Here is a 14,850-nt window from a genome sequence, read left to right on the forward strand (position 1 = left end):
AATGTATCTACTTGGAGTGCAACTTACAGACACATACTTCTTTTCTATTTTACAATAGTATTCAAAGCTTCTGAGATTATTTTTGTAACACTAGTTAATGCTTTAGAGAACGTAATGATCTTTCATAACATATTTGGAAAAAAAAAAAACAACGCCTTACTCTTAGGGAACTAAGACTTCCCTTCACTGTCCCAAGGAAGCATGTAATATAGTAGGGAGCTTTCAGTGAATCTCTGAATCCCAGTCTTAGTGCACAAACTCTAAAGTCCATGTGAAGACAGGAGCAGTCATAAAATCATCCTTTCAGACACAGCTGTTTTGACAATTTGCATTTCTTATTTTGCTAGAAAGCTAAAGAAAAGCCAGGTGGAGTGATAGCAGAGAAGAACATTATGAAGACAGAGCATGGAATTATGGTGAACAGTAACCGACATAACCTGTACATTTTGCATCCAGTGATCCAAAGAAACACCGAAGTACACAGAGTGGGCTCAGTCACCTTCTTGGTTGGAAAAACACCCAAAGAAATCCGCAGGTGAGACTACTTTGATGAAGATAAAGTAAAATTCTAAGCTTGAAAAATTAATGTTCTCTGTGTTTCTACCTTCCCCAGGGAATTCTGATGTTTTTGGTTTTTTGGGGGGCGAGAGCAGAACTAATACAAAACTTCCACTCTAACTTTACAGAAAGAAACATAATTGATTAACAAAATGAATTTAACCCACAAGTCAGTTTAATTTGTTGATTTGATCTGTCACACATTGCTGTGCAGATGTCGTCACCACAGTATTCATGGGATATGCACCATGCAACGAGCTAATGCTTAAACAGTATAGAAACAACAAAGGTTTATAGTGGCAGCCTCTGACAGCTTACTGGTTTTGTCTAGATTTCATCACTTTCATTAAAAGACTGTAAAAAGATTAAACATTTTATTATTTTTTTTAATGTGGAGCTTAATGGTTTTTGATACTTTTTAAATAAGTTTATAAGATTTAATAATATCCCTTGGAAAATTAAGAGTTTTTCTGTCTCCTCACTTTTCCTTTTTCCCCAGGCGGTTGCTATTAATAATACTAATGCTTAATTTCCATTGGTACATACATAGAAATTCAATAACAATAACCAGGTGATATGCAGAAAAAGAAAGGAAAAAACTGTTGTTAATTAGGCTAACCTATAGAACTGAGATGTATATATTTTTAAATTGTCATTTTGCCAAGAAAATTACCTTATGATAGTTGATATTCAGATAATATTGTTCAACTTCCTATTAGCCAACTGATCATAGTTACCCAAACCATTACTGATAAAGTGTCAGACTGATTTAGGTACTGAAAATTTTAAACATGTAAGAGGTAGGAAGAGAAGAACTCTTTCTGCTAAAAATATTCAAAACTGTAATCATTGTTATCAGTAACTTATTGAGATACAATTTTCAAAGGCAGTGAAAAGACTAAGGAATTTCTTAGAAAATGCTAAGTCAAGTCTAACTTTAATACATTCTGTCTTAAATGTTAAGTGAGTCAGATGTTAGTACCTAGCTTGCTGCTAGACTTCTTAATACTTTCAAATCCTCTGTATAATGAATTAAGATGACAGGATTCCTCAGCTTGGTCTGCTGTAGTTGCAAGATTGATTGGGAAACTGTGTACAGAGGTTGTGCATAAAGAAGGTAGTGGGAGCCAATCACTAAAGCAGTATTTGGGATTAAGGAGGATTACATCTCATTGTCCTCAACCTGCTGGAGCCCTCTTGCAGGAAAGGTAGCGTTTCATATACTGTGTCTGACAAAGAGGCATAAACTCACACCTCCAGCCTTCCAGCTAAGTAGCTTGACCCCAGACTATGGCTAAATTTGATTAGAGTAATCTATAGTTAGACACTGGCTTCTGAGCACAAGGCAAGTACTTACAGCTAACTAGAAGGAATGGCAGGGACAGTTTCTGCCTCATCTGATGGTATTCACCAAACTGTTATTTAGCAAGTTTTTTTTTTTAAGGAGTTTTAACAACTGTTCTGCTGTCTTCCCCTCCCCCCAGAATTCTACTGTTTCTCTATCTAAATTCTTTCAGCAGATAAGTACCTTCTGAATTCTGGCCCTTTGGCACGTAATCTTACCTACACTGAAAGTTGATGTGTCTTCAGAACATAAGCTCAGAAAATCACTTGAGATTTTGGGTTTCAGAATTAGTTGTTCTACAGTCATTATTCTTTCTTCACTAACAAAAACAAATATGGCTCCTAATAAGGAAGTTACTTTTAATGATTACTTTTTGGGATATGTGAAATAGAACAGTGTAATGAATTGCTTAAAAGCTTCTTTTTTCCTAATTTATGTTGTCTGAATAAAACATTTTCCTTTCTGATTACTTACAGGAGACAATTTGAGGAAATTGTATCCCACTTTAAAATGGAATCAATGGAAGAACTTGCAGAACATATTGCAAAGGCTACATCAGAATCCCGGCAGAAGTTGCTGAGGGAATTTTACATTTCAAAACATCCAGAAGTTGAGTCTTTGTTTCCAATGGAAGTACCAGCAGAAGTTGCACATGACTCTGAAGAAGGAGATGCGGCTGCAAGAAAATCAAGGAAAAGAAAATGTGTTGTTAATTCTGGAAGATGCAAGTCTGGACCTTCATCAGCTAAAGAATTTCTTCCGAGTGGAACTAGAGAACTGCAGAACCAGCGAAGCTGTGAAGTAGAGCAACTTTGCAATGACTCATGTTTGCAAGATACTATGTGTGTTGATGTGAAATATAAACAATCACCCATTGTTGCAACTCAGCATACTAAGAGGAGTAACAATCAGACATTCAAGGATTTTATAGCATCTGGTTCATTAAACAGGAAATCGAAAATAATTGAGGTGCTGACTGTAAAAAGCTCTGAAGGACAGCAGGACCCAGAAGTAGCAGGGCTGCCAAGAAAAAGATCCCTGTCACTGTCAGAAAACAGGGAGAGAAGAGCTAAGGCTGACAAAAAGTCTTCTCTTGACTTACTTGGAGATACCTCTATTCTCAATGTTCTCTTCAGAAATAGTGGGGAAAAAACTACAGAATCACCATGGAGAATCCCTTCAGGGCAAATAGAAAAATCAAAGGAGAGACCAAAAGATTTCTGGGACATGCTGAATGAGCAGAATGAGGAGAGCCTCAGAAAGCTCACAGATATGACAGTTATAGAGGAGCTATGTGAAAGAGCACCTCATCCACCAGTGACAGAAAAGAGAGAAGTGTGTGAAAATTCTCTTTGGAAAAAAAATGAAAACTTTCTATGGAGAAAATACAGTTCAGATGATTCAGATGAACTATCTTCTGCTACATCTTTTAACGTAGTAAAATGATAGTTTTCTACATGAGTTGTGCTAGAATTATTTTATTAGTTAAATGAAGATGAAAATATATACAACTTCAGCAATATGCTGTGAAACATGATACCTCTATAAATTTGAAGGCAAAGTGATGAATTCCTATTTATAATAACCTCTATTTACATTTCACATTGCCTATACTATATATCATTACGAAGCTATGACAAACTAAATTGAGATAAAATTATTTTTAAATGTTTTGAGTAAACTTGCTTTATTGAATGATGATAATTCTAGATCTTATTATTCCTGCTGATATTCCTCGGTTGGCAATAGTATGAGCGGTTTTCCTCCTTCACTCACATTTCCTGCCTTTACACATCCTGTCAGAATCTATGTTAACATGATTTTGATCAGTTTGACTATAGAGCTGTGAAGCTTCCAATTTTTTTTTGGTATTGTATGCCAGTGAGTTCTTCACCTTAATTAATGTGGATGACCAATTTTTGCTTGTTACCTGTGTCTCTTGGTGTGAAATCTCCAGCATATTAAATGATGGCACATGTCAAATTTCATCTGTCATTACGCTTCCTCTCTTTTATTGATTTATATAGACTATTGTTATGTCTTTACTGGAAGGTGTAGTCTGGACATACTTTAGTGTTAATAATTTTTATGTGCAAGTAAAAATGTTTATATTTTTAAATGTGTGTTTTCTAGCGAGTTACAAGAACAACTTAGTGCCATTCATGCTCACTGTTGCCTCTATTTTTTATACATGTGACTATTCGGTATGAGAATATATGGGTGGGACAAAAATAAAAAGTAAATATGAGTTATTCTTGAAAACTGGGATTTCTTGCTCAGCACAAATGAATCATGTTTCCTTTTGTGAGCATTGCATACTGAAAAAAAATTTTAATTGTAAATAAAATAATTTATTTAAATATGATATCTGATTGCATATCTGGTAATTGATATGCAGTTAAAATCAGACTGCATCGCAGACTGATTCTTTATTTTATTTAAACTCAGGCTTGTGCTTTTAAAAGCATAATGAATTAACTTTTTGAGGAAGTTAATCTGTTGAACTCATTTTGCTGTTGACACTAAATACTACTCTGAAAGTGTACTTCAGCTTCCATTCAGCTTCTGCCACTAGTCAAAGGTTCTGTCAGTAATGTTAAGTGTAGTACAATTATGTAATTATAATTCTTGCTGTGTGTAAGAGACTATCTCTGCGTCTTTGCAGAGAGCAAGTCAAAGCTTGCTGTTGGATGACATGATGGACAAGTTCAGACAAGTCTTGACAAGTCCAAGAAATCTTGTGTCTGAACGCTTGCAGGCCAGGGATTCCTGGAGAGAAAAGCAATCTTTGGCAGCTGCTACATGGTAGGTGAGCAGCCTTTTGTGGCCTCATCTAGTGAGAGACAACTGTCCAGAGGACTTGCATGCCCACAGGTGCTCCGTGTGACTCTAACTTAAGTGCCAGGAATGCCTTGCTGGTGGAGGAAGAGGATTAAAAAAGGTACGTGCGTAATATCAGATCTTTTGTGGTGTGATACTTGCCTGCTGCATCATTCTCCAGGGCCTGCTACCTGACGCCTGCCTGTTTCTCCAGGACCCACTGTTGGTTGCCTACTGTTTATCTGCTTGCTGCCTAAGACCAGCCATTCTGCTGCCGCCTCCCCCTGTGCCCTTATTCCTGCACTGGCCTTGGACTGTCAGAATGGCGCAACAGTGGGACACTGCTGGATTCTTGGTGGTAACTGTTGGAAATATCCAAATAATTTTTGTCAGGACAGTATCTCTGATAAAAGCAATAGTTGGTGTCTTGCAAGCAGGAGCACCCTAAGGACACAATGACAGCTTTTTGTGTCTTGTTTCCCCCTTTGCCCATCCCCCTTCCCTGTTTCCCATTGGCTGGATACTCCAGGTTCATAATCTTGTCAAAGTTTACGTTTGTTAATTGGTGTGTTATCTGGTGTCAGTCAGCAGCCATCCTGTTGTTTCTAAGATATCTCAGTGCTCTTGTCATATTGATATGGTGACTTTCTTCAAAGTCTTTGTTAAAGAGCACTGGGGAGGGGCAGGGCAGGGGTGATGCCAGGCCTTCCAATGTCTCTTCAAGCACTTCCTCGGGCAGGCCATGACTAGTTCTCTGGTTTGATCTCGTGCAGGATATTCCTGCAGTGTGTATGGCAAAATACACATATATACACCTACATACAGAGTGTGCATTCCTGGGGAAGGTTCGTCTAGAGGATAAGTGATGTAAACTATCAGAGACCCCCTCCGAGTAAAGTAGAAAGACTCCCAAAGAAGAACTGACTATATTATCCGATTCTAATGCAGAAACAACATTTGATTCCCCCATGACTATCCATGCTTTATGTAATTCTTGCTCCTTTCCTATCTTTTGTGTTTGCCCTCTTTCTCTAAATTGGAGAGCTATGGATTTGAAGGATGGACTATTTGGTCGATTACGAATTGGTTGGTTGGATGCAGCCAAAGGGTTGTGATTAATGGTTCTGTAGTCAGGGTGGAGGCCCTGAGGGGTCAGACCTGGGACCACTGGTCTTCAACATGTTTATCAGTGACATAGGCAATGGCATCAAGTGCACCCTCAGCAAGCATGCAGATGACACCAAGCTGAGCGGTGCAATTGATACACTGGAGGGAAGGGAAACCATCTAGAGGGACCTGGACAGGCTGGAGAAGTGGGCCCATGAGAACCTAATGAGTTTCAGTGAGGCAAAGTGCAGGGTGCAATCTTAGGTATTTATACAAATTGAGGGAAGGAAGCAGCCTGGCTGAGAAGGACTTGGGGTTCCTGGTGGATGAGAAGCTGAATGTGAGCTAAAAGTGTACGCTTGCAGCCCAGATGGCCAACTGTGTTCTGGGCTGATTAAAGGAGGAGTGGCCTGGAGGGAGAAGGTGGTGATTGTGCCTTTCTACTCTGCTCTTGTGAGGCCCCGTCTAGAGTACTGTGTCCAGGCCTGGGGCCTTCAGAACAAGAAAGACACAGACTTGGAGTGGGTCCAGTGAAGGGCCACTAAGATGATCAGAGGGCTGGAGCACTTCTCCTGTGAGGAAAGGTTGAGAGAACTAGGCTTGTTTAGCTTGGAGAAGGTTCCCAGAATATGTCATTGTGGCCTTCCAGTACTTGAAGTGTAAACAGAAGGCGGTACAACTGTTTATGAGAGCGGATAGTGATGGGACAGAGGGAAATGATTTTAAACTAAGACAGGAGAGGTTTAGATTAGATATTAGGAGGAATATCACACAGAGGGTGGTGACACACTGAACAGGTTGCTCAAGGAGGTTGTGGATGCCCCATCCCTGAAGGCATTCATGGCCAGGCTGGATGTGGCTCTGGGCAGCTTGGTCTGGTTGTTGGCAACCCTGCACATAGAAGGAAGGTTGAAATTACATGGTCACTGTGGTCCTTTTCAACCCAGGTATTCTGTGATTTTGTGATTCTAATTCGTAGTAATCGCTGACCTTTCCTTTATGTATAACTTTAACTGATCAGACAACCTGTGCGACCTGCTGTAGGGAACCTGCTTTGGCAGGGGGGTTGGACTCGATGATCTCTGGAGGTCCCTTCCACCCCCTACGGTTCTGTGATTCTGATTCTGTGATTCTGTGAACATTTTACCTCACTTATGTTTCAGTCTTACCCTGGATATTTCTAAGAATCTCTTCTCTCACCCTGATAATTAGAGCACAGCACTGTGCAACACCAATATGATACACAATTGTTTCTGTAGCAGGAAGTTGGAGAGACTCCTCCAAGAATGCTACTTAAAACATTTGAAGTGCACAGATTGAACTGGACGGTAGGAGCTTCCTAAGGCAATTTCAAGAACTCTCCAAAATGGAGATTTCAATTTCAAGAAATCTCCAAACTCTCCACCAGGAGAGCTCCCAGAAATCCATCATGCTTGATTGTGAAGTTTTGGTCACACTTTCAAGTCAGATCTTCATCTCATGACAGACCATTATTTCATTTATGCAGATGATTCAGGGAATAAATTATATGAATGAATGCGTGCATGCCATTAATATCTTCACTGCTGAAAACGTGAGACAATCTGTGCATAATTGGATCATTTCCCATCATTTAGCTTGGTTACCCTCTGTGCCTGTTTTCAAGTAGGCAAAATGGGGCAGCTGTAAATATATGCTGAATGGCATTCTCTTTCCATGAGATAAGCCGTACCTAGTGGCTTATGTTTGAACCTTGTTGTTTACAACATGCCTGTTGGTTCTACTGCGAGGTCTGCTTAAGAGGCTTATTTGGTTGTGTGTACTTGTTGAGGAAAATCCATGGTGCTTTGTACCATGCTGGGATTTCAACTTCTGCTATGTAAGCAGATTTCTCTGCTATGTAGGCTTTAAATGCATTGACATATACAGAATGTAAATTTTGTAAATGTTATTAATATTTCCATAGGTGTAATTTAAGGAAAACAAGCCATTGGATCTTTTTTGTTCCAATATGAAATCTATCCATATTTCAGAAAGTAGGAGGCCATGGTGTCAATTTTTGAAAATATGCAAGTGTATATATGGAGAAAGAAGAATTTTACATGCCCACAAGTTGTCATCTTACTCCTAAGAGACTGTTGATAATAGAATCTCCAAATGAAAACATTTTCACAGATTGTAGAAGTGGTGATAAGATAAGTAACATTGTGTATCATTTGCTAAATAGTCTGCCACATTTCTTGATACTCTGGTATCATATGAAGGAGTACCTTATCATAACATACAGCCAAAAGAGGCCAGAACTTCATGTTGCTCTGGAAACCTTAACCCTAATCTTTGATCCCTGTAAGCTTCGACATCTTAAATTTAATGCTTTATTAGTGTGGAGTTCTACATTGACTATACTCTGTAAGTTGTTTTATGTAAACGGTAAATGTTATGAAATTTTAAAACCTTGAACACTCAAGCTGCGCAGCAGCAGTCTGTGAATGGTAGTAGTTTTTGTGGTCTGGATGACTGCCCATTGAAAATAAGCTTAAATTTCATCTGAATCAGGTTTTACTTTAGGTCATGGGAAGATGTTGCAGGCTTTGCTTTTGCCTGAGTTAACTGTTACATGCTTATTGTAAGTGGAAGTCATCTAAAAACTTACTGGGAAATCTGATTTAGCTATCTGGAGCAAGCAACTCAATATTTAATATACATGGTAAAGTAGTAAGAAGCTTGGTCCTTAGAAGCAACTAATGTGAATAAGATAAATGTATTCCCTAATCATTTGTCCCATCTTAAATCTGTGTTGTTACCATTTTATTATACTCAGTGGCATTTAAGATACAAAATGAAATTCGAGATAGTCAATTGGAGCAGCTGTTTCAAAAAGAAGTCTCATCTAAGAAAATAAATAAGCTATAAAACTGTTAGTCATTGGTGCATTTGAATTATATACAGTTGAAGAAAGTCAGCGAAAGACAGAAAATATCTGGACCTTCTTGCAGTTACTCAATAGGGCATAAATTATGTTTGTTTTTTTTTGTTGGCAGTAGTACTGATTTTCTTTAGAGCATTCTTATGCGAATGAGGCAAATTGCTGCTTCTTATCCTAAAGAGGAGGTGGATAAAAAATATACCCTTTAAACACATAGAAAGGCTGCTGCAAAGAGGCATCATTCCTTCATATCTGTCATAAAAGGACAAGAGTTGAGTGGCTTAGATTACACTGAAGATAAATTAGGTAATGGGGCAGCTCTCTAAGAGGAAATGTAATAGGTTGCTTAATGAGGACTACCAATATGGGAGGTCACTAAATATGAGAGAGATGTGTATCCATTAGAAATTCCGTAGATACAACTGGCCTTATTTCAGGATAGAGGGAAGAGCTGGTATCTTCTAAAATAATCTGAGGGCCATGTGAGGCTAAATAATCTTGTTTATTTTGGTTAATATCAGAGTACTAGAACACCACTAGATTTTCAGTCACTCTTTAAACCAACAGATACTGGAGAGGACAATATCAGATTAAGTCAAGATTTCTTCCCCTTTTCCCTTCCATTTCTTTAACTTCTAGGAGAACATTTCATGCAGTAGAAATATGCAGATACAAGAATGAAATATAGGACTGATTCCTGTATTTTCTATAAGAATTTTTTTTTAAAGTAATGAGGAAATTGTTTCTCATCTATAAGATGATGAAATGCGTATGCCAAAACTTCCATTGAAGTGTATGTTTTATTCACATATATACACCAAGTGCAGTTAGTTTATTTGTTTATTTGAGGAAATGCTTCTTTTTTAAATTTGTAATTAAACTGAGCTGCATAATGATGTTGTGAAGTAAGATCTGTGTCACTCTGCATCTTCAATCAAATGTGCAAATTTAACTTATTTTACTAGGGAGTATCACATAATGCATAAATATTGCAATTTAGTGCACTCAGAATATGTGTACAAAATATTTTTGTTATGAATAAGTTGTACATTTTTCAAAAGATGAATTAATTCTAAAAGAATGAATTTGAAGCTATCATAAAAAATAGCAATAAAGATAGCTTTAGATTATGATAGAGTGAGGTTTGTACGTCTTTCACTCATAGGTTTCTACATGTCTGAAGTGGGACCTGGGAAATTTTAACAGCCCCCACATAAGGAAATGACTTTGTGATCACCTGATCTCTGCATAAGTATGCCACAAGAAGAAGAGTTCTTTTTCATCCTTGCTGTCAGTTGGAAGTAGGTGGCTAGTTTTTTAATGGTTTTTATGGCAGTTTCCTTGCTCTTGTAGCCGGTTGGTCTCCTATAGTTCTAGCTTTGGGTCTCAGACCTGACACAGAAGATATCAATGGTTCCCATTGGCTTCAGTGGAAATTCTTTGGGGAATAAGTATGATGCAGGTGAAATAGAAATCCAGCTCTGCCTGCAGCAGCAAATGCTGTTCATTCAGCAAACTGTTTACAAAACTGTCACTAGACCTACTTAAAAGTACTGTATGTATCTTGGATCTGATTTTAAGTGTCACTGGGATCTTAAGCATGTTTTGCAAATTGTAGCTATGCTTGTAACTAGATTTGGGAACAGCCATGTGTTATACAGATCTTGGGAGGATGAATGTGTAATTTCAGATAATGAGTATGTTTAAGAGTGTCAGGGTGTGCATACAGATATTTCATGAACACAATAAGGTAATTTGAAATGATGTATTTTTTCAGCTTTATTGGATCATGACTTCAAGCACTGAAAAATAGCGCTGCCAACACCATGGCTTCAGCAGCAGAGAGCAGCATTTATAGGAGGAAAGGGAAATGGTTAACAACACAATCATAGTTTAAAAACATCACTAGATACTGCAAAGATGAGAAGACAATTACAACATATGGAAAAAAAAGTTACATGCTTCAGAATCTGCAGGAGGAAAGTATTCTGTGCTTTCGAAGAAGCATTTTACTACCCTTGCTATTAAGTCCTTTCTCTGCTCCAGCAGTGCTGTGCTTATTTTACTCACTGCATACCTTCCAGCTGATGCAACATATTAGGTAATTCTTATGAAAACTTGTTCTTCTTGTATTTGCCATTCTATGATTCAGTACAACTTGACTCAATGTACCCTGTAAAAAAGGAGTTATGATGGTGTAAGTAGTCTTTACACCAGAATCTATCTAACTGATTAACTCACTCACTAAGATAACGTAAGATCATTCATGCAATTCAATTTCTGAGATCTCGATGGGACATCTACATAGTTTGGACAAATGAGAGAGGTAGACAGAGTTTCAGATAATTCTGGACATATACCCTTATTCCTATAGATCATGTGTGGAGTGACCCTGTAATGCTATCTAATGTGTGATTTTTCACAGAAGTCGATTATAACAGTAGAAGAAAGCACATCTAAACAAAATGATTGGTAGGCTTCAGAGTTGTTCAGTTGGCATTCCGGAGTTGTTTACTTGGCATTCAAAAGGCTAACTCGCCTTTTTTTGCAAAGATCAAATGAAGACCCTACTCCAAAATGAAAGAAGTAGTGTGCGTAAGCATTCCCTATACACATGATACTTGAGAGTTCTTTTTATTTTCTAGAGCTGAGAGGACGGAATCAAGTGAACAGTCTGACCACGTGTCTGTGGGTCTACAGACAGCGTGACTCAAGATTGCACACCCAATAATTTGCACACCCTATAATTTACACAAATTGGAACATGTGCAGGCCTGCTGCTCTAAGGCATTGTTTTTGAAAATGCACACACACAGCATAATTACATTAGATTTTGCCCCAGTCCACAGTAACATGAACCAATGGCTAAATAATATGTTTGATATCAACACTAGCAATCCCTACCACTGCTTTTCTTAAAGACAATGGTGAAGTAGTGTGGATAGTTCAGATGCTAAACAAATACCAGCTCAACTCAGAATGAATCTGTGTTTTACTTCACCAGAACTGTTTATACTAAAGGGATTTTCTTCCCCTATGATTTGATACTAAGTTGTTTCCATCAAATGGCTGTTCATGTAAACATGATCTTCTGTATCACTCTGAAAATCGTTCTATGCCAATTACTTTAAAAACAAATACCAAATGTATGTTTATGTTGTTTGAGATAAATGCTCACAACTGTAGGCATTGCTGGCCTCTATGATTAAGGCTCTGATGGAAGTTCCAACACAGTTCCTAATTGTCTTGATTTATAATTCAATGACAAAGAAAACAAATTCATACTGTGGTCTAATTTGGAATATAATTAATGTACTCTGAGAAAACTGTTTATGTAGAACTTCTCTTTTTTACTTCTTTGGCCTTACCATGCCCACAGTAGGTTCAGATGCGAAACTGGGTTTTTCTTCCTTTTCTACATGCAGAAATTGTATTAGCACAGAACAGGTTAGGCTCCTCTTGCCTCTCTGCCCGCCCTCCGTGGTTTTGTAGCTGCACATACATATTACTGAATTACAATACACTACTTAAGATTTAACAGTAATTGGAGGAAATATTGAGGAATATTTTGACTGCATGCTTTGGGAAAGATACAAAGGGTGGGAAGAGGGATTTCTCTACTCTAAGGGATCAAACTGTCTGGGCCATGTCTGGTATGAACCTTCTAAAAACCTGTGAAATTCTGGCTGAACTCTAAAAACTGTTTAACTGTGCTCTGTGTAAGTTTCCTAGAGAGAAATACCATTATCTTCTTAGGATATGTTCTAAGAATATTGTCCCAGCTTAAATAATCACAGTTTTAAACACATAAGATCATCTTAATTGAGTTACTATAGGTTAAGCATGTCACTGATTTGTGTTTTGCTATATTGGCCCTTTAAAGGGAAGAAGTGGGTGTTCAGAATTTTTGGGAAGCTGCAGTAAATCTGTTCCTCCTAGTGCAGCAAAATTTTTAGCCTTGAATATTTTTGACTATAGAATAACAGACATGAAATCCATGATATGTGCGTCTGGTTTTACCTTTATTGTAGGTTGTGTAGGGAACCAGGAATGAACTGTGAACTAGAAGAGATTACAGTCACCTAGTGGCTTGGCTTAGATGAGCTGAGATGGAAGCCACTCTGCAGATATGGCCTCTTCACAGCCATGGAGGCTGCAGATGATCTGGAGGTGCAAACTGGAATTTCTTTGTCCTTGTCTTTGTTCTGGCATTGTTCATACGGAAGAGCTACAAATCTGAAAGGGAAAGAAAGAAAAAGCATTTTTTTTAACAGGAACTTTTTTTTTTTTTTTTTTTTTAATTTTAAGGAAAAAAAAAAAACAGAAAAGCATTAATCAGATGTGAGTGATTCCCTCATGAATTATCACTGACATCTAAAATCACAGTTTCTGTCATTTGTCCAAATGGAATGGCTAGTAGCAGTAACTCATGGGTTGCAGTCTCTTCTATGGACCAACCACTCACAGGAAAAAAGGACTTAATTACAGCTGAAAACAAAGGAGCGCTGAAATTTGTGAATTATTGTTTCTATTCTACAATCTGGAGAGATTGCATTCTGTATTTAAAATGCAATGTATCATGCCCTGACTGTTCTGCTCTTCTGTTGCATCAATCCTATTGCATCTCCCTTGCTTTTCCATTTCTATTGTTACCCCAAGCTCATCAGCTTGTTTCCAAGTTAACCAGCTTTCTGAAATACACAGCATGGGTACCACCAATGGGTATTGATGGTACAATTGGCAGAATTTATCTGCTCAGGGCTGGTGCCGCAGCAGCTCCTGGGAGTCAGAACTACAAATTGCATAAAACGTCCCAAACTGCTCTCTATATATCTTTCTCTAATTGAAAGCACCCCAAATCTGTGGGAGGGATGTCTGGTGGCAGACATGGAGGAAGTGTGTGAGATCAAATTTAATTAAAGTATTTGAAAAATAATGGTACTACTCTCTAGGAAGCTTATTTGGAGCATGGGCAAGGCACAGGTTTTAGCGGATTTTATCTTGGCCAAAATTTGGCAGATTTTCCAGAGGCTGATATCAGGCATGGCCCTGACAGTCCAACCCCTTACAGTAAGGAAACCCTTCTTCCCCCTCTCTGTGTTTCTCCCAAAGTATGTAGAGAAAATAGCTTCTCAATAGCTTTGTGATTAAAAACAAACAAAACAAACACCACATGGGGAAGAAGGAGATTGCTCTACTTTAACCCAATATTCAGAACAGCTGCACTATTTTAGTTGAAACTCACCAGAAAAAAAGATCAGCCTGACACAGATACCAAGCATGAGAAATTTGAGCTTGAACATTTAGAGTTATAAACTAAAATAGGGTCCTATAATGGAAAGTGTTAAGCAAATTGAACTGTTGGTGGAAGTAACAATAACTTATAAGAAATACATTATATGCATTTTATATTATATATATTATATATATATATATATATATATATAATATGCACACAGAAGCAGCATGCAAGGCAGCGGGGTATCATGACAATTGAGCAGATACCAGAGGAGATACTGGAAGACAGAAGTTGATCTGTAAGCACTTCTCCTGACTCTCTTTAAGCTCTGTAGTTTGGTAGACATGCTGCAGCTGTAAAGTTCCACAACTCCCTACCTGGCCACAGTGAAGCTGCTTCCTTCAGACCAGCATATTTCAGGAGAACTGAGATGGGTTTGGCCACTGTGTTCGTGGTTAAGAGCACTCACTTCGGAACCCAAAATTAAACTCTGGAGATGATATTATGGCAATAGAGTAACAGCTGTGGCATGCAAAACTGCAACTGCAGAAGAAGTTTGCCATTTGCCTACACTGTATGTAGTTTGTTCTCACCAGCCATGTGAGCACCTTCCTTGTGCTTGGGAGAGGAAAGGATGTGAGCCGTTTTTGTATGCAGTAAACTTTCTCTCTGTTTTACTTCACCAGATTATAATGGAAAGTAATGTTTGAAACACTCACTGGTTTTAGCTGAACTAAACAACTCATGTCATAACCAACATTACTCTTCAACAGAATTGTGGGGAGGGCTTCCTGTCATCTCTCTGTGCAGTAAAAATAGCTTTAAGATGTTTGCATCAGCCATTTCTCCTCCTGAAACTGTGTTTAGATGGCATAG

The 14,850-nt window shown here is 38.1% G+C and overlaps 1 protein-coding gene across 2 annotated transcripts in view; it reads left to right on the plus strand.

Annotated features, from left to right (window-relative positions):
* Window positions 1–3,891, plus strand: part of ERCC6L2 (ERCC excision repair 6 like 2) — a 56,058-nt gene extending 52,167 nt beyond the window's left edge. For both annotated transcript variants that reach the window (XM_048932122.1, XM_048932124.1), the window contains 2 exons: window positions 348–535; window positions 2,380–3,891. In XM_048932122.1, the coding sequence (XP_048788079.1) occupies window positions 348–535; window positions 2,380–3,349 (1,158 nt within the window). In that variant the 3' untranslated portion in view covers window positions 3,350–3,891. The remainder of the gene's footprint in view (window positions 1–347; window positions 536–2,379) is intronic.
* Window positions 3,892–14,850: the final 10,959 nt, after the last annotated feature.

This window comes from Lagopus muta, chromosome Z (assembly GCF_023343835.1).
Source record: "Lagopus muta isolate bLagMut1 chromosome Z, bLagMut1 primary, whole genome shotgun sequence".
Classification (NCBI taxonomy): domain Eukaryota; kingdom Metazoa; phylum Chordata; class Aves; order Galliformes; family Phasianidae; genus Lagopus; species Lagopus muta.